This window comes from Rhinichthys klamathensis, unplaced genomic scaffold, assembly GCF_029890125.1.
Source record: "Rhinichthys klamathensis goyatoka isolate OS25496 unplaced genomic scaffold, OSU_Roscu_1.1 h1tg000281l_1, whole genome shotgun sequence".
In the NCBI taxonomy this organism is placed as follows: Eukaryota; Metazoa; Chordata; class Actinopteri; order Cypriniformes; family Leuciscidae; genus Rhinichthys; species Rhinichthys klamathensis.
The window spans coordinates 4,575,253-4,602,146 of NW_026606800.1; the positions used below are offsets into that span (position 1 = coordinate 4,575,253).

Here is a 26,894-nt window from a genome sequence, read left to right on the forward strand (position 1 = left end):
AACAGTTATAAATCTGTCGACAAACTTTAAGTAAGCTGCAAACACATTTATTGAATAAAACGCATACATCAACAGTCAAAGTGTTTACAGTCACCAGCAATTTTTCTAAATATGTTCCCTTTTGTTTATGATATGTCTCAATGCCATTGTATATTGACGCTGCAACAATGTTTTAAAAACAAAAGCAGTTCTCATTTGCTGTTTACTGTTATTTGAAGGCATGGTCCCAAGGTCCCCCTTGGTCCCTCAGGGACAGCTCAAGTCAAAACTTATGTAGCTGTTCTGGCGGGCGTGAACAAACCGCCGGTCGGACTGCAGTGGTGTGCACCACATGAAAGCACAACAACACCAGTCACTCCTCCCCAAGATGGGTCTTTATGCCGGCCTAATCCAGTCCCTTTATGCCAGGGTCTGTTAGACAGATTTACATTAGTAAATCACTGTCACACCATTAAATTCCTTAAGAGAAAAAGTATCAGCATTTCCAAGTGAATGGGGATTAAGGCAAACAGCGCCTGCTACCCACCGGCAATCATGGGAAAAGTGCGAGGCCATAAATCCGCCGGTTATCTGCTTTAGAGCGGCTGGTTCTCACGCCGGGCCCCTGCCTTTGAAGTGGCCCTCATATATCAAGGCCACACATGATCTCCCCAAAACATCACACAGGCAAAGAGTCAGTGGTGTGAACGTGGTCAGTAAGCCTGTCAGCTTCATTACTTTCCACACATGAAAATGGTTTAGCTACTACAAGATGTGCTTCATAAACCAGCCCACAAGATAAAAGCAGCATATAGATATTCACAGCTCAGACAGGTCATTCTTGGCTCAAGGGCACAGTGAGTTTGCACACAGTCATTTAGACTTTTTAACCTCAACTGTTTGGGATTATCTGGAGTATTTAATATTTAATGTGTGTATATATATATATATAGCATTACCTAAGTCCTAACCCTGAACCTACCCCTAAACCAAAACTTAACCCATGGGTTACCTTATATTAACCAGTACTTTCTTAGGTAAGTGCATGTAGGCTACTGTAAAATATTACTTAACAAATTATTTGACATACCTCGGAATACCATGTAAATACTATACATATATACATAACGTAAATGCACAAAATATTGCATCATTTAGTCCTATAGGGAATCTATCAGAGTGCCATAATTATTATCATAAAACTAAATTAAGTGTCATTAGTAGTGACACTACATTAATGATCACACTCCAACAAAATGTTTTAAATGATTAGATGTGTGAAGTCTGAAAAGGCCCCCAAAAAAGTGATCTTTACCAGAGAAATGCTGCCATCTGGTGCGAGATCATTTTAAGCTGTAACTTGTTCTAAATTCGGTGGCTCGTTTTTTTGCAAATACGTGCGAATGGTATTTTTTTAATATTTTCTGATCGAGTTTTCATTTTAGAAAACCACATTGAATAAAAAAGTAAAAAATATTATATTAATGTAAACAGTCATAACTTAACTAATAACCGAGATGGCGTCATTCTCACCCGACCAATCACAGCTTTGCGTTCTTCACGCAGTCAAAACACGGAAGTAAACATCTGGTACTTGGGTACACACATGTTTTGCACTAAATTTGAGTTTACCTGGCAAATGTATTCATTTCTTGATGTACTGTTGTATTAATTGTTGGGAACTTATCGAACTTTCGCTGTTGTTGACAAGAGCTTGGCATTTTACCTCAAACAAAAGAGGTTATTGTTACATGTGATTACATATTTGATGGACTTTAGAGTCAATAGTACAATGACCTAGGCGCTGTTATTTCTGTATTATAACGTTATTTATTAGAGAGTATGAAGTCGTTTAAATCTCCAGGACGTCATGGATATGCGGTGGAGGTTTCACCTTTTGTCGCTTCTACTGTCGCCTGTGCTTCCTCTCAGTATTATGGAATAGCAGGTAATATTAGTTTGCATGACCATGGTTAGATGATATTGACGTAAATGCCACTGAAAACCTCTTTTATGTCTTTTAGGATGTGGGACACTTCTTGTGCTGGAGCAGAGAGAAGCAGATGTTTCACTTGTGAGGAGGTAATTTCCTTTCTTTTAGGGAATTAAATAGAGCATCTGCAAATATGTGTGTGTCATAGATCACCAAAACCACAAGAAACAAACAACAGACTACTGTTTAGTTTATGTATTTATTTGTTATTTGTGAAATTATGTTGCTTTAAGGTAATGAAAATCATCCCACAAATATTACTATAATAATATTACTATGATATACAATTAAAACTGTATTTTACAAATGTACCTTTTTTTGCATTACGAATTTAGAATATTGTGGAAGTTTTCGTAATTGCCATGAAAGTAATGTTCCAATGCAACAAAATTGTATTGGACCTGAAAATGGGTTCTGTTTTCTTTGAGCAAAATATAATGTATTATTATCATCATCATTATTATTTATAATTATTCAGTAAACATCTAGAATCATTTCTTTGCAGATAACACTTTTGTTTTGTATTTTATTTTGAATGCATTGACATTCATACGTGTTTGAGGCCATTGTAAATCCGTGTCATCTTGCAGTGATATGAGGAGTCAGTGATGTGACTGATCGTTTAGAATCTTTTTGTCTCATCTGCAGTTTTGACTGGAATAATGGCCTATTTGATGTGACGTGGAGCGAGAACAATGAACATGTGCTGGTGACGGCAGGAGGTGATGGATCTTTGCAGATCTGGGACACGGCCAACCCGCAAGGTCTTCTCCAGGTGCTGAAAGGGCACACACAAGAGGTCAGTTCACAGTTCACACAAAACAGCATGTTAAAGCTTCCTGCACTTCATAACCTCTAGACTGCTAAACATCTGGGCTTATAGGTGTATTCAGTAGACTGGAGTCAGGCACAGGGAGAGAACCTGGTGGTATCAGGATCTTGGGACCACACGGCAAAAGTGGTAAGTGGAGTTTTATGCCCGGTTGACAGTAATGTCAAAACACACAAGTGTCAGTAATAATGTTTTTACCATGTGTCACTATTGCTTTGTCTGTTACAGAAGGCACTCACTTTACTTTCACTTTACTGAAATTATGAACGATGAATATAAGAATGACAGTGCGACAAATTTACATGAAACACCGCTAGTTATCCTGTCAACTATAACTATAACTGTGTTATCAAAACCAATCTACACATGTATCGGGGAGTGTTTCAAAGAGAGGGTCAAAACAGGATAGGAAATAGCCTATTATTCAAAATGATGATGTTTTTTTAATGTAAAAATATTTCTAACATTACAAGTGGACCTCAAAGAACATTAAATCAAATTTACATTTATTTTAAATAAATGCAGTTCATGACCCCTTTAAAGTCACCATGGCAATTCTTATTTTTTAATGCAATACCGCAGTATGTATTATAAATTATTTTTCCATGCACATCATTATTATATAAAAAAAAAATACAATCATAATAATTACTATTATTATAATTATTAGAACAATTAATCATAATAACTTCCCTCCCTCTTGCAGCAACATCTTATGGAAGCTTGTTTCCACCTCTTTTTATGCACGAAAAAAAGTTAGAATTGAAATAGATAAAATAGATAAAAATTAATTTCCGATGGACAAAATGAAGTCCTGTCCTACAGTGTTTTCTTGTTCGAAAAGCCGTTTCACTCAGATATACATCACAATATGGAAGAAAAGACTATCGCAACTTCCGTTTCATGCCGAACTAAACAATGCTAAATACAAATAATTAAATGCAACTAACCATATACTCATGCATTGTTGGGATACCAAATTAAATAGATTTGTTCAACCTTTGAAAGTGCATTGTTGCTCAAACATACTGCTAATGAGTTTACATGGTTGTCCTGTTTTCCACACAGTGGGATCCGGAGCAATGTCAGTTAGTGAGCTCCCTGCAGGGTCATGAGGGTGTCATATACAGCACCATCTGGTCTCCTTATATCCCAGCATGCTTTGCTTCAGCCTCAGGTAGGATAATGAGCTGTATCTGTTCTCCCATGAAGCTTGGAAGGATTGCTGCTTTCCTTCGGAAAATTGCTGTGTTGGGATGCAGACTAGAAATACTATAAAATTTAGGGGTGATCTGACATGCATATGCAAGTTTGTAGAGCATGTGGTAGAGCAATACCAAAGTAAACTCACACAATGGGTTTGATTCCTAAGGAACGCATGTACTGATTACATTTTTTGGGAAATATGCTGTGTATTATATCAGTACAGGTTACCAGTTCAAGGGTCTTTTTGCTAATTATATTTTGAGGGATGGGAGAGGACAGACAATTTTGATGAGAAGAGGAGGTATGGGATCTTGAAACAGTTGTTTTACTATCAAAAAACTAGAAAGTTTTTTTTAAACTAGATTTTATTAATAATTCGATATATACACATATTGCCCATTTTTATTTTATATAAAGTTTTAGTATTTCTTGTGTTTTTGTCATTTATTAGTTTTTTTTTATGTGTCCATACTTTTTGTTAATTTTTATTTCAGTTTTAGTTATTTTAGTACATCAAATTAAACTAAATGACAATGTTGCCTTGGCAAATAGCTGAAAGAAAACAAGTTTGTCTATTTTATTTGATCAGTTGACATTTATTTTATTTCAAGTATTTTATTTATTTATTGTATTAATAATTGGATCATTAAAATGGCATCACAGGCAAATTATACACTAGAGAGCAACTTATAAGTTACAATATATAAGGAAATACAGTTTGTGTATTGAGACATGTAGCACCATTTCAAAATCTCATTCCCCTCAATATAATTAACAGAAAAAACGAATTGAGGTGCAGACTGAGCTTGAGTTATTTAATTATGTCTAGTAGCCAAATGATTCACCTCATCAGTACCATCATTCACCCCATGAGGTCAGCAGCGAGCTTTCATCATCCTCTTCAGCTCGCTTTTTTTGTTTAGTTTTGAATTTGAATTTAATGTGTTAATTTAGTACAATTAATTATGAGGAAAATAGCCCAAAGTAAACGTAGTTAAAGGGATAGTTCACCCAAAAAATGATTGTGATAAAAAAATGATGAATCTTTTACTCACCCTCAAGTTGTTCTAAACCTTGAAAGAAGTTCTCTCTCCTACTGTTTGGTTACCAACATTCTTTTGAAATAGTTTCCTTTATGTTCAACAGAAGAAAGAAATTCATGCACATGAGTGTGAGTAAATGAACAGATTATTCATGTTTAGGTGAACTGTCCCTTTAGCCATGCCTCCTAACATGTATCTAAATTCCCTTATTCCGTTTTCTCAACAAAAAAATATTAATATGTGCCTCTTTTTTTATAGATTTAATATGTATTAGTAATCTGCTTTTTGATGTAGAATTTAATTTCCAATCGACTGAATAACCCTAGTTTTGATACATTTTGTGCTGGGAAAATGTACAATACATTCATTCATAGTAGAGATCTGCATAGTCATGATTGCGTAATATTGGATATTTGCCCTTTTTTTTGCTTGTACTCTTGAGTCTGCACAGTGATCTGTATATGTGTGTACGTGTGTAAGAAGACTCACAAGGTCACGAGCACACATCTTTTTTCAGATGTAGGGTTGGTGACCACATTGCAGCTCTAAACCAGCAGGCTTTGCCATCAGAGCGCAGGGTTCATCAGCTCCAAACAGCTCTGTCGTGATCTTATCAGCAGCACATTGGGCCTCCAGCACCCACTCACTGCTGATGTGATCACAGAGTCTCAGTGTCTAAAACGAATAGTTCATCTAGAAATCAAAATTGTGCCATCATTTACTCACCCTCACATCGTTGCAAACCTTAATTACTTTATTCTATGGAGCACCAATGGAGATATGCATCCCTTTATAATGCATTTTATGCATGAACGGTGACGAGGAGTCAAGCACCCTTTATTGTGCATCAGACATTAAAGCCTGGCCCTGAATGCATTGCACATACATACACACATGAAGCCCATTTATGGTTCCTTGGAAGATCATAATGCATAAAAACTCATGTTCATTCATATTGAGTTGAGCCCTCTTCATGAGCTGAATTAAGAATAGCACACTCCTTTGCTGATGGAGGACCCTTTTCTTTTGCTATTAAATGTTGACACCATGTATGTAATGAGATGTGTCTGAAAATCAATACTAAATCCCAGTACCTAATGCCGAATGTGATCATGGGAGAAACGGTTTCCATGAAATGCCGCCTCAGCAAAGATGTTTAAGTTATATATATGCTGGCTTTTCTCATCACAGAAACCACTTATGTAAGCAGATAACATAAAGCCAACATCAGGTTTTCACGTTTCATGTATGTGGCAACTTTCCACAGCTTTCATGCACAGATTTAAGAGGGCCGGTTGTGACTCTGAAAGAGTTTATTGATAAACATCAGGCTTGCAGAAAGTTGCATTCCTTATGTCTCTTCAATATGCAGATGCCAAATTGGTATTTTGGTATTTCAGTCTGACCAGTCTTTGCATGGACACTGACGTCAGTACCTCCACATGACTCATAGCTTGCAGGTCTTTGGTGAGACAAAAAATACACCGAATTTGCTAGTTCATGGTGTGTGATGTAATGTTGGCATATTTCATTATATGAATATTTAAATAAATATTAATGATACAATTCTCTCTTAATCTTGTCTAAATCAAGTTAATTTTTATATATATTAAATTAATTGTATTAAATGAGTTTTGGGGTCAGTCAATGAATACTTTTATTCAGCAAGGACACATTATATATTGATCAAAAGTGATAGGAAAGGCATTTATAATGTTATACGTATAACGTCTAATCTTTTGAACTCTATTCATCAAAGAATCCTGAAACAAAAATGTATCACAACTTCCACAAAATTATTAACCAGCACAACACTTCAACATTGATAATAAAAATTAAATTTTCTTGAGCACCAAATCATCATATTAGAGTGACTTTTGAAGGATCATGTGACACTGAAGACTGGAGTAATGATGCTGAAAATTCAGCTTTGTCATCACGGGAATAAATTACATTTTAAAATGAATTAAAATAGAAAACAGTTATTTTATATTGTAATATTATATATGTATATGTACATATTGCTTAAATTGGATTGTGTATGTATATAGTAGTGTAAATCTTTTTAATCTTACTTAGATTTTCTATTTTGTTGTCATCTGATAATGTATTCAACAGGGCCTAGAAGTGCCTTGAAGAGACAATTTCAGCACCTCTCTTATCCGAGATTTCACCTCCTCCCGCTCAATGCAGTGATAGCAGGAGCCCTGGCTTCTCTGACGGGGATGCCAATGAAATCTTTAATGCAAAACGCTTGCATGCCGACAATCTCAGTAAGAGATCTGTTCCTCTATAATTAAAATAAAAGTGCCTAAAGCAGACCATATATCAAAGTTATTGTTAAACTTGAGCTCATTAAAATATTGACATAATTAATCTTCCTCAAAACCTTGAAACAATTTTTATTTCCATCTACAAGCTCCCTCCTACACATTGAGGCCCTGTTTGTGATGTTTTCTGACATATTCTCATCAGCTTTTGGAGCTGGAGTGTGGAGCCTTGTGATTTAAAGATCTTAGTTGAGGATTTGAATCAATTATTTTCACACAATATTTGCTGAAAAGGTTTACTCATCGTTAACATTTTCATAATTGAAAACAATAAGATTTGTATGGTGGATGTTCATATTTTAAAATCAAAGTCTGCATCTGTCACAAGGGTAAAATCATAAAATCTATACATAAAAGGATTTGAAAAATATTTTAACAATAGATGATGTAGGCAATAGGCATAGCAAAGTTTGGTAATACTATCGAGTTACAAAAAGAAAATCATAATCATATCTATAGGTCCTATATTTTAGATTATCTGACACTTTTTCCTGATGCTACAATGTTAAAATGGAAAATGGAACCATGTTGCAGTATATCGTGATACAAAAACACCACTCTGTTTAAATCTTCCTAGAGTACTTTAAAGTGTTTATGGGATAGGCTTAATTTATTGTGACTGCGCAGCTCAGGCAGGAACTCCCTGCGGGTCGCACTTCAGAGTGACTTTTATTTATTCCATCAGTTGCAAATCACCAAATCAATAGGGGTTACAATAGTCATTGGCATAAGTCTCCTGAGATGTAATTAACTAGAGTAGGGCTATTCATTTAAATGGCGATCTATTGGATCGTCAATAAATGCAATGTATTTTGATACCGTATTTAGGATTGGGACATATTTTTTTTAACATGTTTACTCCAGACTTGGTTTGTGTGCTACCGAGCTAGTGTGCTGCTATTTGAGTTATCATTCATGTTCGTGCTGCAAATGGTGCAAGATGAGATGCATACCAAAATTGTAATACTTTAGGGGTTTGTTCTTGCCTTAGCACACTTTTAAATGGTCACCACAAAATCCAAACTGACAATTCTTATTCTTTATGGAATATTGGATAAATGACTTATATGTGCATATCATTTTCTTTTTAATTCATGTGCCCTCATAATCTTTAATCAAAATAGCTTCCCCTCCCTCTTGCTGTGACATCTCTTCTTTTCTCTTATGACGTGTTTGCTGGCATGAGGGCGGGACAACCTGTCACTCACATGACATCACACCAATAGCAAACCACAACCATCCAATCAATTCCCTATGAACAAAATCAAGTCCCGCCCTACAGTTTTTCTTGGCTGAGAAGCCGTTTCACATTTTTACGTCACAATATGGAAGAAAAGACTATCGCAACTTCAGTTTCATCCCAACTTTAAATATTCATTATTGTCTGTGAGCTTTCCAGATATGCATTAATATGGTTATGATGTGTTTATGTGGTGCTTACTTAATGCTTTAAGCTTCTGCTTGATATATACGGTAGTTATTTATGTTTTTTTGGAACATCCTAGGTTATTCAAAGTGCGACCTGTGGTTTTAGGGATCATATGAAAATGTTTCACCGGGCTGCCTGTTAGTACTACATTTATACTTAAAAAGTGAGTGATTGGAACATTTACTGCTTACTTCAGAATAGAAATTCTGTGCTTCAAGAAGGTAAGATAAAAGGCATAAAAAGAGATATGACTGAAAAAAATAAGAAAAAATCTGTGGCCTGTGCAGCGTACAGAGGACTGGCCGGTGACATTTCCCTCTGCGCCCTTGCCCTGGGTTCATTCATGCTGAGTGCAAGTGGCCCTTGAAATGAATGTTATGGTTCAGAGGATTCTGCTGAGGTCGCAAACTGGGAAATTATATGAGAAATTTTGTGGCTTTTTATAAGATTTAAAGCTCTGACGCTTGAGAATTGATGTTCATCTATGTTGCTATAGGGGATGGGACACTGCGAGTTTGGGATGTGAAAGCGGGATCCTGCAGGCTGGCCATTCCTGCACACAGGGCTGAAATCCTCAGCTGTGATTGGTGCAAATACGACCAGGTGATTATTTCCTTTATTCAGTTCATTCACTGTCTGTGGGCACAAATGGGATTTGAGTTTCAAAACACAGTTTATAAAGCTATATTGAAGTGTAATTGTACAGAAGTTTTTCAGATCACTTAAAGGAGTCATATAATGCTATTTTCATACAAGTTAATTTGATTCTTTAGGGTCTAAATGAAAAGTTTGTAATATACTGAATTAAAAATTCTCATTAGTATTGTAAGAAAACACTCATTTTACCTGGTCAAAAACAGCAGCTCTGTTTTCAGCATGCCGTTTAAGTGCATGTGTCTTTAAATGGTAATGAGCTTCGCTCACTCCGCCCCTCTGTTCTGTGGGGCGTTTTGACACAACACACGTGGAGTGTTGCCTTGACAACAGTTGAGGGTATATTTGGGAGAAAGAATGGCAGCGGGAGTCTCTGAGGACACATCTGTGCAACCGTATCAGTTTGAACCAGAGTTGGACCCGGAACAAGATGACGGCCCGAAGAAGTTCGACAATTAAGGCTCGAACAGGACGTTTCTGAATGGTTGGTTAACGTAATGTCACATCTATCTTTGTATGTAATGACAGGGTAGAGTAGTGAGATACGAATGCTGTGTTTACTATATACGTACACAGTTTGTAATAACACAATAACCATAACGTGTTGTTCATTATAAAGTGGGATTATGAATTATATTGAGAACGTCGTACATAGAAAACATGCCGTAATGTACCCTGAGTGTAAACCTTAGCCGCATTCATCATGAAGCGTGCAGCTAGCGATTTGCAAAGATTAATATAAAGGTTAATAAAACTTTACACTCACTTCTTCTGGAGGTGCAGCAGGAACACGAATATCTGGTACCGATTCTTTTTTCAGGAGCAGCTTCTTAGCAAAACCAGCTTTATACTGATCCTCGTTTATAAAGCAGTCGGTTGTGAAATGATTCGCGCCAAACATGCAAGCATTGTGTTGCTCGTGGGGAATATTCCCTTCGAAAACAAAACTCACCCACTGCATCTTCAGCGGTTCGGATTTAGGAACATCAAAATGACTGCTGTGTTCGTTATTACAGCCAAGAACAGAACACCACAATCGCTTAGACGCCTTTCTGCTCCAGTATATCAACAATGGCGGACTATGATGACAGCTCGCTCAGGGCGGGTCTATGTGGAACATAGACAGTAAAAGAAATGGACACAGCGACCCCATAGACTTCAATGGAGAAAAGTGAAGCCCATTAGAAGCACTCACTTCCTGATTGCCAAGCGCACTGCGCAGGCTCAAACTGAGCTTGATGACGTAGATGTGACGTGAGCAACCTGTCTGACAGTTGTACGTCTTCTAGTAGCTGTGCCAAGAGGAATCTGAATCATTTCCTTCCGAATCTTGCAGAGACGGAGATCGTGAGTATTAGCTGTCCACGAGCTAGCAGAAGGATCAACTTTATGACTCTCTATGGGCTTCTACCTTGACTTTATGCCTCCACGTCCCCCCGATTACGCGCGAGCTTTTACTTCTGTCTATACGGTAATTTCTCTACTGTGCGACAGAGAGTCGCGTGTTATGACGCAATCGTTAGCCTATTTTTACAAAAACTGCTTCTACGTGGCCATAACGTAAGATACAAGGTAATGGAGCCTTTTATACATTGTCGTGTTTCTTTAGAAATAAACAATGGACAAATGGAGTCTTTAAACGCCTCAGATGTAAAGTTATTCGCTGTCAAAGTGACGCCAAAATGAATGGGAGTCAATGGAATGCTAACAGCAGGTGAAGGCTTGCTAGCCAATGGCGGCCCCCGGGGAGACTTCAGTTTCCGGCTGGTGGATTACCCCCTTGGTGTGGAAACGCTGCTGTCAATCAACAATCGTGGGAGGGGCGTCCGACCATGTGACGTCACACGGTCGAAAAGGCCCGATTTGAGACAGGGGAAAACATGGAGATTTTAAAAAAAATGTAGCATACTGTACACTGCACATACTATTAAAAAAAAACAAAAAAACTAGTATGCTGTATAAATTAAATGGTGCGAAGTAGTGTTTAATTCCATTTATATTGTCTTTCAATTATGTAACAGGATCTGAAATGACATTTTCTCTCATTTCTATTCTGTTCTCAGAATGTTCTGGTCACTGGAGCCGTGGACTGCAGTCTCCGTGTGTGGGACTTACGGAACATCCGAAATCCTTTAGCTCAAATGATGGGCCATTCTTACGCCATCCGCAGAGTAAAGGTATTTTTAGTTGGATGGCCAACTAATTTTTAGTATTTTAGATCAAAAGCTGGTCTTAATTTCTTCCAGAAGAGTGTCTTGAATCATGTGATTTCAAGGGCCATGCAAACTTTGTGTAAAAGGAGCCATAACAGTTTGAAATATTCAGCTGGATAAAGGGTGAAGAATCTTACTACATCTGCGTTCAATGTTACATTAGTTTGGTCATTGCTTTGACTTAAATTAACTTAACAAGTCTGTTGAACATTAATGAGGCTTGCAGCAGCTTCTGTCCGTGTGAAACTCAAAGCGTATTTCTGTACTGTATTTGACAGCTATGGATTTCCGTATATAAACGGATTATCTTTAGGGATCTGTGTAATTGATTTGGAGAAAATGTGAGCGCGTGAGTGTCCAAACAGTCAGCAATTATGTCGATTAAAGAGTTCAGTGCACTTTGCACCTGACCAGCCTGCTGCCGAACCTGTGAAGAAAACACACACAAATAGTCCTTCCATCTGATTTTATGCCACTTGAGGATCCTTGTATCTCCAAATGGAGCTGTGGGAATAAAACCCACTCCAGCTGGGTCAGGGTGAAATCACAAGCTGTTTCAAGTTAATGGTTTTGCTCTCAGCTTTCAGGTAATGTTGAAATGTGTGAAATAAGGAGCAAAGAACAAAGAGTTTTGCTATTACACTGGGAATAGAGGAGGGCTGTGAAGCATGAGATTGTGTGTTGCAGAATATAATGATATCAAATAGCTTTGAAATGAACACTTTTTATATTATTATTATTATGTCATCTTATACTGTATCAGTGATGAAGAAGTTCATTCCTTGTCTTTTACATTAACTGTTCTGAAGATTATCAAAAAACTCTTCCTGTAGGGTAATGACAATATCTGTGCTGTGAATATAGATATAAGATCTCCAAGACCTACTGTAAGTTGATCAAATAGTTTTAGCTTGCTAGCAAGTATAGAATTTGGCTGATTTGAAGGGGAATGTCTGATGTCACCATTTCTAGGAAATCACTGACCATTGTATTTTAAATAATAATAAATTCATAATCATAAATTACGTAAAAAGTCTGTTCACACCTCAAACCAGACTGCTCAGCTCTGCTTTTCTGCTCAAATCCATTATCATTATTATTATTATTTATAATAATTGTATATATAATAATTATATATATATATAATTGTAATATATATATATACACTCACCGGCCACTTTATTAGGTACACCTGTCCAACTGCTCGTTAACACTTAATTTCTAAGCAGCCAATCACATGGCGGCAACTCAGTGCAGATGGGCTACAACAGCAGAAGACTCCACCGGGTACCACTCATCTCCACTACAAATAGGAAAAAGAGGCTACAATTTGCAAGAGCTCACCAAAATTGAACAGTTGAAGACTGGAAAAATGTTGCCTGGTCTGATGAGTCTCGATTTCTGTTGAGACATTCAGATGTTAGAGTCAGAATTTGGCGTAAACAGAATGAGAACATGGAACCATCATGCCTTGTTACCACTGTGCAGGCTGGTGGTGGTGGTGTAATGGTGTGGGAGATGTTTTCCTGGCACACTTTAGGCCCCTTAGTGCCAATTGGGCATCGTTTAAATGCCACGGCCTACCTGAGCATTGTTTCTGACCATGTCCATCCCTTTATGGCCACCATGTACCCATCCTCTGATGGCTACTTCCACCATGTCACAAAGCTCTAATCATTTCAAATTGGTTTCTTGAACATGACAATGAGTTCACTGTACTAAAATGGCCTCCACAGTCACCAGATCTCAACCCAATAGAGCATCTTTGGGATGTGGTGGAACGGGAGATTCGCATCATGGATGTGCAGCCGACAAATCTGCGGCAACTGTGTGATGCCATCATGTCAATATGGACCAAACTCCCTGAGGAATGCTTCCAGCACCTTGTTGAATCTATGCCACGAAGAATTGAGGCAGTTCTGAAGGCAAAAGGGGGTCCAACCCGTTACTAGCATGGGGTACCTAATAAAGTGGCCGGTGAGTGTATATATATATATAGAGAGAGAGAGAGAGAGAGAGAGAGTGGGAACATACAAATTTCATGTTATTTATTTAGTACTGTTCTGAATTAGCTATTTCACATAACACGTTGACATCTAGTCCACAAGACAATATAATAACGGAATTTACACAAATGAACCAGTTCAAAAGTTTACATACCCTTGAATCTTAATCTGTGTATTGTTACCTGGATTATTAACAACTGTTTTTATGTTTTTTGATTGTTGTTCATTAGTCCCTTGTTTGTCCTTAGCAGTTAAACTGAGCACCGTTTTTCTGAAAAATCCTCCAGGTTCCTCCTGAGGGGTGCGTCTCAATCAGTCCCCTAGCTCCCTTCTAGGTCATGAATCAGTATATCAGTTTATTGTGTACATGAATTCGGCTGTGGTAAGGACCGTGGCTCACTACACATTGGGACACTGATGACTCTGTTTCCGACGACAGGACAATGTCCTCATTGTACAACATCACCACTGGTATTTATGATCAACAGCAGAACGGATATCTTTCTGACATTATTTGTTTATGTTATTTAAAATACATTATAAATACTTTGCTTGTTACATATACTTGTAACATTTCAGCAGTAAATGAACTGGCAACTAGATTATGTTCATTACCTGTCTAGTGATCTGTTTATGGTGAAATATCATTAAATAGTGGTTTGTATTTTAATAAAATCATCATTATGTGTAGGGGGTTGGCTCACGTGATTTATGTTTCATGCTTCAAAACTTCCGTTAAGGGAACATAGTGAGCTGGATGCTCCCTGGTTTTCATGGGGCATTGTGGGACGTTTTTAGGCAGCAAACGTTTCAGTGCACATGATGAGACGGCCCTTAAAATGTCCGACTCCCTGATCAGTGCTCTGATCACTGAACTGGGGAGCTGATTGAGACCCACCCATTGACTGAAAACTAAACATGACCGTGACACTTACTGCATACTCTGAAAACTGAACAAATATTAAAGCAGAAATTTAAACACATTCTGAGTGTTTTTTGTTGTTTATTCTATCTACCAAATGATGAGAGGATTTGGGCCACATTCAACTTTTTTTTTTGTCCAGCAGCCACTGTATATTAATTCTTCTTTCATTTGTCCATCCTTTCTAGTTCTGCCCTTTTTACAAGACCGTCCTCGCATCCTGCTCATATGATTTCACAGTCAGGTAAGCCAAATGTTTGACCACTGTTCTGTTCTTCTGATTATCAACACAACAGCATGTTTGCAACTTTTTTTTATATACAGTTCTATAAACCTAGTGCAAAATTGTCCTATCAAATTGGAGGACTGGAACTAACTTGTATGATTGGATTAATTAAACTCAGCCACAATGAGTCATTTTTTGGATATGTTATTGTTCTCTCTCTTTCCTGTGAGAGTTTCCATCCTTCACATTTTTTACTGAAATGATGCGTCTTCCATCAAAAACACAGTAAGATTTCTAAAGAACCTTTCCACAGTTTTCCCTTCAAATCTACTCGTCCATGTTAAGGACAGATGATCTTTCCTAGTGGCCTTTGGATGAATGGTGAAGCATTGCTGGCACTGTTGCAGAAGAACTGATCCCTTTGCCATCAAACGGGGTTGTAAAAGCCATTGATTTCATTTCAGGGTAGACTGTTTTATTTCTTTTTGCAGTGGGTTTATTCTGTTAGTGCATGGTTGTGTTTTTATTGAGTGTGGAGATTATTGCATTTTTGCACAGGGAGAATTATCTTTAATAGGACAGTCAAGGACGTATCAGCAGAAATCACTGTTGTAAAGCAAAAGCCAATTTTTGGTTTCATTATTTCCAAGATTGCTGGCTGCCTAGTCGCTGTAATTTGATAAAGGAATCACAAATTAGTTTTATACAAATATACCCTTGGAGTCTTAATAACTGTTAATTGTGATAAAGTCTGATGGATATTTTTAGGCCTTTGAAGAACATACTAAGTATAATACTATAGTTAACAGAAGACTGACATTGCATTTCATGATTTGTATGCCTTTATGCTCCTGCCAGACATCTAGTAATGTTCCAGGTTCAATGAAGCTCTACCACATAATTGTATAATTTAGATAACTCTTTGTGTAGAAAAATTAAGTGCTTTAACAAAAATACTGCTACACATTTCTGTTTTTTTTTATATATATACTAAGGGACATGTGACTGTTGTAATTGACAGCCTGTCAATAAAGCTTGCCTTAACCTGTTTTGAAAATGGAAAATACCATTCCTTAGTTAGTCTATTCTGTTGTGAGAGCCCCATAATTGATAGAGGGATGGATGGTTGTTGTCCCTAAAAAGTGACAACTGATCTTTGCTGTGGCTGTTGGAGAAAGATTGCAGAGAGTACTTTATCTGGGCTGACAAGCTTTTAAAATGAGAATTGACTTGCACATTGAGCAGTGGTCTTATTAGAGGTGAGTTTGATTTTCCTTCCATTGATGCTAGTCACCTTATTGTTTAAACATTGTGTTTATCTAAGCCTGGAGGCTAAATGTGCCGGCCAATCTGTAAATAAACACTGCGAATTTGTGTAGTACGATAATCGAAACCTTTTTATACCACCCAGATCCCAAGTAAAAACAAGAGAAAGAAACCTGTATTAAATTATTCATGCATCCAAAAAGCTGATATAACAGTAATAAATGTATGTTTATGTGTGTGGTGGGGACAGTCTGTATGCTTAAATTTAATTAACATCTATATATATATATATATATATATATATATATATATATGTGTGTGTGTGTGTGTGTGTGTATATGTATATATACACTCACCGGCCACTTTATCAGGTACACCTGTCCAACTGCTCGTTAACACTTAATTTCTAAGCAGCCAATCACATGGCGGCAACTCAGTGCATTTAGGCATGTAGACATGGTCAAGACAATCTCCTGCAGTTCAAACCGAGCATCAGTATGGGGAAGAAAGGTGATTTGAGTGACTTTGAACGTGGCATGATTGTTGGTGCCAGAAGGGCTGGTCTGAGTATTTCAGAAACTGCTAATCTACTGGGATTTTCACGCACAACCATCTCTAGGGTTTACAGAGAATGGTCCGAAAAAGAAAAAACATCCAGTGAGCGGCAGTTCTGTGGGCGGAAATGCCTTGTTGATGCCAGAGGTCAGAGGAGAATGGCCAGACTGGTTCGAGCTGATAGAAGGGCAACAGTGACTCAAATAACCACCCGTTACAACCAAGGTGGGCAGAAGAGCATCTCTGAACGCACAGTATGTCGAACTTTGAGGCAGATGGGCTACAGGAGCAGAAGACCCCACCGGGTGCCACTCCTTTCAGCTAAGAACAGGAAACTGAGGCTACAATTTGCACAAGCTCATCGAAATTGGACAATAGAAGATTGGAAAAACGTTGCCTGGTCTGATGAGTCTCGATTTCTGCTGCGACATTCGGATGGTAGGGTCAGAATTTGGCGTCTACAACATGAAAGCATGGATCCATCCTGCCTTGTATCAACGGTTCAGGCTGGTGGTGGTGGTGTAATGGTGTGGGGAATATTTTCTTGGCACTCTTTGGGCCCCTTGGTACCAATTGAGCATCGTTGCAACGCCACAGCCTACCTGAGTATTGTTGCTGACCATGTCCATCCCTTTATGACCACAATGTACCCAACTTCTGATGGCTACTTTCAGCAGGATAATGCGCCATGTCATAAAGCTGGAATCATTTCAAATTGGTTTCTTGAACATGACAATGAGTTCGCTGTACTCAAATGGCCTCCACAGTCACCAGATCTCAATCCAATAGAGCATCTTTGGGATGTGGTGGAACGGGAGATTCGCATCATGGATGTGCAGCCGACAAATCTGCGGCAACTGTGTGATGCCATCATGTCAATATGGACCAAACTCCCTGAGGAATGCTTCCAGCACCTTGTTGAATCTATGCCACGAAGAATTGAGGCAGTTCTGAAGGCAAAAGGGGGTCCAACCCGTTACTAGCATGGGGTACCTAATAAAGTGGCCGATGAGTGTATATATACTCACTAGCCCTGCCTTAATTCTTTGTGGCTTAGATGTTACTTGATTCCATATTGACATTCACACATTTGCTGCAGATTTGACGGCTACACATCCATGATGTGAATCTCCCGTTCCAGCACATCCCAAAGGTGCTTTATTGGATTGAGATCTGGTGACTTTGGAGCCCATTTGAGTGTAGTGAACTCACTGGCATGTGCTGATTTGAGCTTTGTGACATGGTGCGTTATCCTGATGGAAGTAGCCATCAGAAGATGGGTACAGTGGGATGGACATGATTAGTATCAATACTCAGGTAGACTGTGATGTTTAAATTACCGGTATGCTCAATTGGTACTTAGGGGCCCAAAGTGTGCCAAGAAAATATCCCTCACACAATTACACCACCACCAGGGTGGGATGGATCCATGCTATTATGTTATTTATGCCAAATTCTGACCCTACCATATGAATGTTGCAGCAGAATTTAAGACTCATCAGACCAGGCAACGTTTTTCCAATCTTCTATTGTCGAATTTTGGTGAGCCTGTGTGAATTGTTGCCTCAGTTTCCTGTTCTCAGCTGACAGAAGTGTCACCGGTGTGTCTTCTGCTGCTGTAGCTCTTCTGCTTCAAGATTTGATGTGTTGTGTGTTCAGAGATGCTCTTCTGCAGACCTCAGTTCAGTTGTAACGAGTGGTTATTTGAGTTGGGGCCGGCTCACACAGAACGCGTTTTTCCATTCTACTGCGCTGATTTTCTATTGTTTCTTTATATAAACACACGCTAGACAGACCTGTTTGACCATTGCGTTTGCATCTCTTGTCTTTTGCAGTGGAGCACAATTTATATATTTGTTGTAAAAATCGAATATTTGTTGGAATACATCTCATTTCTGATCAGATTTTCCATAAAATTGCAGTCAGTGTGAATGGCCATATACAAATTGCACAAGGAGCTATATTAGTATTACTGTACCTAAAAGAATTTGGATTGAAAATGTTATATTTGTTCAACTTTTAGTTTGTTGTCATTTTCTCAGTTCATTTAAGATTTGCTTTAGAACTGGTATTTGTGGTTTTGCTTTCATAGAAATCAATTCTAATGATTACAGGAAATTTGCTATTTGAATAGGACAGGCACTCATACTTGACCAAGGTGTCATTTAATTAGTTTTACATTCAGAGTAAACTGTGATGATACCGACCGTGAGGTAATTACCAGAAGTGATTTCCGCAGGAGGAACAGAACAACGTGAATCTTTTTTTGTTCCCTTGCATTAAAGAGAAAAGTGTGTTTATTTAAATACAAAGCCTTTTTGAAGGGTTTGTGTTCAAAAGAACATGTGGGCCACCTGCTGCCACACACACCTAGCTGTTTACTTAACCCAGTCTCCTTTAGATCTGTCAGGTCTCGTTTACGGGAGATAAGGTGTCCTCTTTCATACATAACAGCTGGCTTTTCTGAGTTGCTATGATGGCAGTTGCTAATACGGGGTGCTGTACAGAAGGACAATTGTCTTTCTGTGTGTTATTTAACAACTAATTAGGCTGGGATATTGGTTTCGCTGTATTGTTCCCTGCTTTCTTTCTTTCTTTCAATGACGACAGTTTGTTTAGGTTGATGCATTGCTTTAAACGAAGTACGACAGATATCAGTGTTCTGAATATCAAACTATACTCAAAATAAGAGACTGCGATTTCCCCTTGATTCTGAATAGACATCTAAACTAAATAACATGTAAATTACTAAAGGTTCTGACAAATTTTAATTGCTGCAGTCTATATAAAAAATATTTAATTATTATTGAATTATTATCTTCTTTTTTATCAGTTTGAATGAATGATTCAATGACTCACTCATAAAGACTTCACTCGTTTCATCACTGGTTTTTTGAACCAATGTCGTGAATGATTAATTCAATGACAAACACATAGTCACATGTTGCCACTTACTGGTGTAACGATGGAATTGATGCTATCTTTATTTGAAGCGTCGAGTTACTTTCAAAAGGTGATTTAATCTATACTGAACGCTACCATAAACATCAGTATTTCCGAACTATAAACTTTTATCCCAGCACTTCTGTGATCATTTGAATTATGGTTACACAGAAATAATAATACTGTGTGGCTATTTTATACCTGACAACTGCAATGCAGATTTGGCTGTTCGCTGTGATCGTATTTCTCAAGCGTTTAATAGACATCTAGCGGAATCAATGTCATTTAGAAATAAGATGGGTGTTTGAATCGAGATTGCGTTCTTTTAACGATTAATTGTGCAGCTCTATATGGTTGTATTTAATTTGGATTTGGTCATCTGCATTTTTCTGCACTGACTGTGGGTGAAAATCTGTGCTTATAAATAATATCCTTCACTTCTGCTCTATGGCAATGTTAGTATTAATGCCTGCCTAATGTTTTCTTTTAGACAGGGAGTTTTTTTTCCAGAGAGGTGATTTAATTACATTTGCTGAATGGATCAGTCGGGGCCTGGTGAGCCAGGGCTGCATCAGGGCTTTGAGCCGCTGCCCCGTCAGAAAAGACAAACGGCCGTTCAATTAGCATGATTGCCTTCTGCTGCTTCGCGTCCACAGATTCTGGGACTACTCCAAGAACCAGCCACTGCTGGAGACACTGGAGCACCACTCAGAGTTCGTGTGTGGCCTGGATTTCAACCTGCACATCCCCAACCAGGTAAACTCGCCAAAACACACTACTGGGCAACACTTATTGACTTCACTATAGTGCTCATATACTGTAGGCAACTTGGGTTCAAATCCAGTTTAGCTCCCATTTTCATTCCACCTAATCCAGACGTATCCTCCCATGCTCTCCTTTCAATAAGTGGCAAAAAGGAAATTAATATTAGGAGAAAGTTTAGTAATGCAGCAAAAAAAAGACTCCAAGCAAGCTTGGACTGTAAGCTTAAGTAGTCCAAAAATGCCACATTGTAATAAAGAAAAAATGTCATGTGCATTTTAAGTGATAAACAAATTATTTCATAACATGTATTACAATAATCTATTAAAATATATCTAGGTAAATATTGCTGATTATTGACAAATTTTGTTATATTGGTAAATATAAATGAAAGTGAAATATATTTTTTTCATAAAGAGTGTTCATTTAGTTGTTTTTGACTAAATATTTTTATTTTATTTTATTATTTTATCTTTTTTGTTTGTTTTTATTTTTATTTATTTTTTAGTTTAAAGCTCCAGTCCGCAACTTTTTTGGGTTAAAAATGATCCAAAATAAATTTTTGAGCAAGTACATAACCAGCCAGTGTTCAAAACTCTCTGCTTGCCGTAGCTCGATTCAAAACAGTAAGCTTGTAATAATGTTTTTAATTCCAGTGGTACTGGTGGATTTTCGCGGGAAATTCGAGCATGTCTTTGCGTCATTACGTCACATCTGTACACATAAAGAAGGAGTCTCGGCTAGTAGGCTATTATGTGTGTGAGGATGTTGGAGGTGGAGATTTATAGCCTTTTCTCACAGCACTTGATATAATTAAACTTTTCAATTTGATGGCGGATCCAGAAAGTTTCAAGCAACAATCACCAGTGACAACTGAAGATTCACCTGTTGTAAAATGCAAAAGACTTCGGACTTCGGAGTGGCTACAGAAAAAAAGAGACTGCAACCGGACCCATGCGAAAACAAGGATAAATATCGGAAGGGCATTAAATGTAGTCACGCAATGCTGATGTTGAACATGAACAATTTGAGAACAAATTTGCACGGTTTGACGTGATATGATAAGCGATCGTTAGATTTAAGCAGCACGATTTACTGCAATTATTTTTTTCTCTTAGTTGGTCAGAACAAAAGTGGATGTTACTTACTTGTTCAGATGACAATTTCCGGTGAAAATTCTTATGTTGGTCATACTTCCAAAAAGAATAATCTGTGATTCTGAATGACAGTATCCACACCGGTGCGGTGACTGACACTTCTCCTTAAAACATTGGATTCATCCGCGCAGTGCCATGGCGAGGCACAGCTCACGTAAAGTTGATAATTCCGTGAATAACTGCAATTGCAGATTTCGAACAGAGATGGCGACAAAGAGGAAAAACTACGGACTGCAGCTTTAACTTTATTTACCTTTTTTGTTCGTTTTAATTTATTTTTTTATTTTTTTGTTTGTTTAGTTTAACTTTTTTTTTAAATAAAAAAAATCTACTTGAATCTCCAGTGGGTGTTTAAAATGTATTTCTGATCAAATAATTTTTTTTTTAGCCATTTCATCAGAGCAAATACATAAATATAAGTTATATATCAAATATTGCCAAAAGGCTGAACAATATTGAGATCTGCTTGTTTAATACTATATATTCCAGTCTTGCTTTCTGTGATCTTTTGTGAGAAAAAAGTACATGTTTAAAATATTTTTTAAAAAAATAGAGAAGAGTTAAATTGTAATAATATTTCACAATATTACTGTTTTCTGCATTTTTAGCCATTTCAGATCAAATACATAAATATAAGTTATATATCATATATTTCCAAAATCATAGTATAACTTTCTGTGATCTTTTTGTGATCTCTGATGATTTAGATTTTTTTTTTTTTTTTTTTTTTTTGCGAAACCTTTAATTTAATGACATCTGTTCTGATGGACCAGTAATTGAGAAACTTGAATCAATATTTCCATGACTCCATCTGCAGCTATTACTTTTTATTAACCCTCACTGTAGGGTCTGGTCTGTTGACCTCACTTCACCTGAGATGTCTTGTCTGTCGCGGAAAACATTCATCCGTGTAGAGGTTCTATGCGATGCGCACATTGAATCGGTCACGTACAGTAACCGAGCACTCAGCTCATTGAGATGTGGGCCGCAGTCCTCTGGGGAGCTGGTCCTGTCTGACGTCAGCACTCACAGTGATGCAGTCGATGAGCCATCACTGAGCTGACACGAGATGTCTGCAGCAAACCTCTCCTCAGCTCCACCGGGACATTATTCTCAGATTTAACATTCAAGCTCTTGCAAACTATAAGTCACCTCAGACCCTCTTTGAAGCCTGTAAATATAAAGGTCTTTCTTTCCATCTGTTTACATGGAGCATGATGCATTAGATTTGTTTGATTGATTTTCAATAGCTGTTATATATCTAACTGAAAATGCATTGTGTCACCTAATTTTTGCGTGTATTTTTGTGCCTATTAGAGTATTCTGTCAAATGTTTGGGGTAAGAATTGTCTTTTGAAAAAAAAAAAAGAATACTTTTATTACAATAGGAAGCTTTAAGTTAAGACATTTATAATGTTACAAATGATTTCTAATTCAAATAAATTCTGTTCTTTTGAACTTTCTGTTCATCAAAGAATCCTGAAAAATGGATCAGTTTCCAAAGTTTTCAACAATAATAATAATATATTTTTTAATATAATAATAATAATAAGAAGAAGAAGAAATGTTTTTTGAGCACCAAATCAGCATATTAGAATGATTTCTGAAAGATCACGTGATACTGAAGACTGGAGTAATGATGCTGAAAATTCCCAGGAATAAGTAACATTAATACATTAAAATACAAAACATTTATTTCACAATATTATTGTTTTTACTGTATTTTGATCAAATAAATGCAACCTTCACCAAGGCATAAGAGACCTCTTTTAAAAAAATTATATATATATATAGGTTTTTTTATTTATCACAATCCACTTCTCAGGTTTGAGCTTCTATTTCAAGGCCTACAGATTCATTTTTGCGCTGTCAAAGCATCCTGAAAGTTATTTACATTGTTTTCAGGATATAATGGGTTTGCCATTACCTTCACATCTCATTTTGGTAATGTAGAGTTTCCTGTCAATCAGAATGCAAATTTGGGAAGCTTTTAAGCTCACTTAGATGTCTTGCCCATTTTGTGAGTTTCTAACAAGACGTGATTTGTCTCTTATACTAATAGCGCGCAACTAGAGAAATCACAAAAAAGGGAGCGCAGTGTGTCAGCCAAATTGCAGGATTGGAAAATTCTGTATGTAAGGGTTCTCTCTTATTGTTAGTTCGGCGTGGGGCGTAAGTGCTGCTGTTGGCAGGCTGCAGGTGCTTGGGTTGTTCCTGCAAGACGAGGGCAAGAACTGTGAAGTGCTTTTTCTACCGCAGTCTCCCTGTTCTCTGCCAACCGTACACACAAACGCACGCACATACACACCTTGTGCTGCTCGTAGGTGCTGTCAAGGCCAATATCCAAACCCACAAATCAGTCTGAGCCATTGTTAAATACTCACGCATATATACATTTTTAACACGACCAGTGTCCTTTACTGGCTAACCAGGCCTGATTATAGGTCAATTTCAATTATTTCAAATAGCTGATATATCAGTCTATCAAAAGTTTATGCACATACTTAGACTTAAAAACACACATTCTCATTGAAAATATGGTAACTATACTCATACCTTACTATATTCATATCAGTTGAGTTTGATTGATCACCTCTGCTCAGATTTGCTCTCTGCACTGAACATCTGTACATCTGCCTTTGAACAAAGTGAAGTATAATTATACTGTAACCGGTTCTTGAGGAAAAAGCCCAGCTCCACCTTCATCTACACCCACAGCAGGTGATGCATCATACTTTGCACCTTTTGACAAGGAGCTAGAACGTTTCTGCCAAAGAGGACATGTATTCTGTGCTCAGATATTGTTCCTCAGATGAGAAGAGCGGAGCTCCGAATCACAGTCTTGCTCTCTTGCCTCCAGTTCTATTGAACGTTGTGTTATCAGCTGACCGGCCGTTCACTCCTCGCGCCTGCTCCGCCTCACTCTCTGCATCTGGTTTTTCTGCACTGTGGGCTGCTCTCTGGCACTCGGTCTCTGTTGGGCATTTTGCAGTTTAGTAATTAATGAAGGACTTTTCTCCCTCAATGGGTGAGTCACAGGCTTTCTGCTGGAGCGCTCTGGAGAAAAGGACTGCAATAAAGGGAGCGGAACTTTGCTTTGGCATCACTATATCACTTTCATATTGTCTTAGGACACACTGTGCCTTCTATTCTATTCCTTAAAATCTATTCCAGTCCATTCTATTCTAGTCCAGGGAATTATTTTAGTTTTCCTTTTTAGTTAGAGAAATGAAAGAAAAAAAAAAATATATATATATATATATATATTAATCATAAGTTCATATCCATGTTACGTCAGCTGCCCTTATTAAATTTGTCTTGATATTTCTATTATGGTTTTTAATGAGGAAAACATAACAGAGGTTCTTTGTTGAGTTGTACATGGTACAGTAGCATTTTTTTTGTGCACTTGTATTCCTTACATGCTCAAAAGGAGAGGCTTTTAAAAGTCTTTGAAGCAGAATCAAAAGAAACAAACCATTCCAAGCAAATCATTGGCTGAACATCATTACTGTGCATTTCAGTAAAGCAGCATGTGCATAGAAATCCCTTTGTGTTTCAATATCAATGCTCACTGCTTGTATAATTTATTTTCTCTCTCTATATATATATATATATATACATTCATTTTCATTTTCATTTTGTATTTAAACAGTGGTGGATTTTTTTAGCTTTGTCATTCTTTATAATCAGTCATTCTTTTATCCCTGATGTCCATTTGTAATATTAGTAATGTTTGTTGTGCCAAAAAGAAGTCATAATTTATCAATGTTATTTTCATAGTACATCAAGCACTTTTATCTAAAAAGATCAAGAATTTCAGAAGTTCTCATGAAATGACCCTTTTAAATTGAAGGGCTTGTAACCAGTTATGCAGTACCATCTTAAAACCTCAAGTCCAGATATTACATCCACAAACATCCATGTCACAATGTGAAATATTAGCATAATGCCTGCCCAAAAGCGCCCACGAAGAAAGAAGGCAGCTTTCAGTACATTAAAACTGCTTTTAATGCAAACAGCTTTTGTTCTCAGAGGTTACGATTTATTAATAAAGCTGTTCCTGAGTACAATCTAAATGTTTGCTTGTGCAGAGTTCATTTTACAGAGGACATCTTCCTGAACCTGTACCGGGGAGTACACAAATGACTATCACTGTCAAATGTTCTGCTCAAGTCGTGCTTGCAAAGTTGGTCCCGATAGATCATCCGCATTTTCAGAATCCGACTCACGCTCTAAATTATACGGTCAAACAGACGACATAATTATTAACGGTGTGATTGCAATTGCTTTAGAAGCCTTGGAGGGGCTTTGTAGAAATCAGTGCATTTCAGACAGACTGGGAATAGAGGAGCTGCAATAATGTACAGCATGTGAAAAATAATGTGTTTTTTTGAACATTAAAGCATGTTAACCTTTTATATGACCTTATAATCAAATCAATGAAATACCTCACGAAATATTTTGGGGGCCATGATAATTTTGTGAAAATAATAAAAAATGCTTCTTTTTTTTTTAAACGCTGGCGGGGAGATTAATGTCCTTTGTTAATTATCAGATTTTTTTTTTTTACATTACATGGATGCCATTCTATTTGTGTGATTTCCCTTTTTTTTTTTTTTTTTTTTTTTTTACAGGTTGTGGACTGCTCTTGGGATGAGACTGTAAAAGTCTTCACCCCTTCATGCCTGGCCGCCCAGTAGGAGTTGATGCACCAGAAAGATGGGTCCGCAAGGCACGGGGGAGTCACGGCTCTGTTTTAATCACAGGTGCAGACTTTGCCAAGATTTCACTGCAGTTTTCCTAATGACGCTATTAAAGGAGAACCCGTGGGACGCATCGGGATCATTGCATCGGGAGCGCGGTACAGAGGACGGGGAATCTCGTGCTGTCACTGAGTGTGAAAACTGCTCGCTTTCAGGAGTGTGATGTTATTATAGTGTTTCTTAAGTGTAAAATCAAACTAAGTGAGTTTACCTTGAACAGTGAGTGCCTTATTGTTGTCTAAAGCTCAGTGGTAAATTATGTAGTACGTATTGTTGTTCCAGTTTGTTAAACTGATATTAATAAATCAATGCAAATTTTCATTCTCAAAATGATGAACCTGGTTTGTTAAAAATCAAATTAACATTTGTATTATTGCCTCCAGCACTGTGTTCAGTTTAGATTGCAGCAGACAAATAGGTGAATATTATATAAATGTTTGAGATTGTTTGTTATATTTCACCTGGAGCAAAATATAATAGAAAGGCCAAGTATACAAGCATTTAGAGGTATAACAGTAATATAGTGTTAAGAAAAAAAGAAATGTAGCGGGAACATGGTACCGTGATGTTATCAAGTAATACTATGGTACTTTAGTATATACCGTTGTATTG

General features: G+C 37.4%; 1 protein-coding gene across 1 annotated transcript; it reads left to right on the forward strand.

Moving 5' to 3' along the window:
* The first annotated feature begins 1,540 nt into the window (after positions 1-1,540).
* pex7 (peroxisomal biogenesis factor 7) lies at positions 1,541-26,559 on the forward strand. Its single transcript, XM_056269198.1, has 10 exons — positions 1,541-1,927; positions 2,004-2,061; positions 2,621-2,771; positions 2,856-2,933; positions 3,873-3,981; positions 9,309-9,415; positions 11,530-11,643; positions 14,796-14,851; positions 20,254-20,353; positions 26,154-26,559. The coding sequence occupies exons 1-10, from the start codon at positions 1,822-1,824 to the stop codon at positions 26,217-26,219; spliced, it is 945 nt and encodes a 314-aa protein (XP_056125173.1). The 5' UTR covers positions 1,541-1,821; the 3' UTR covers positions 26,220-26,559.
* Positions 26,560-26,894: the final 335 nt, after the last annotated feature.

Bases quoted from the DNA above. Each gene is read 5' to 3' on its own strand.
- pex7 (XM_056269198.1), top strand. From the start codon at position 1,822: ATGAAGTCGTTTAAATCTCCAGGACGTCATGGATATGCGGTGGAGGTT. The intron at 2,772-2,855 runs GTCAGTTCACAG...CTGGGCTTATAG, and splicing joins TGAAAGGGCACACACAAGAG to GTGTATTCAGTAGACTGGAG. The intron at 9,416-11,529 runs GTGATTATTTCC...TTCTGTTCTCAG, and splicing joins ATTGGTGCAAATACGACCAG to AATGTTCTGGTCACTGGAGC.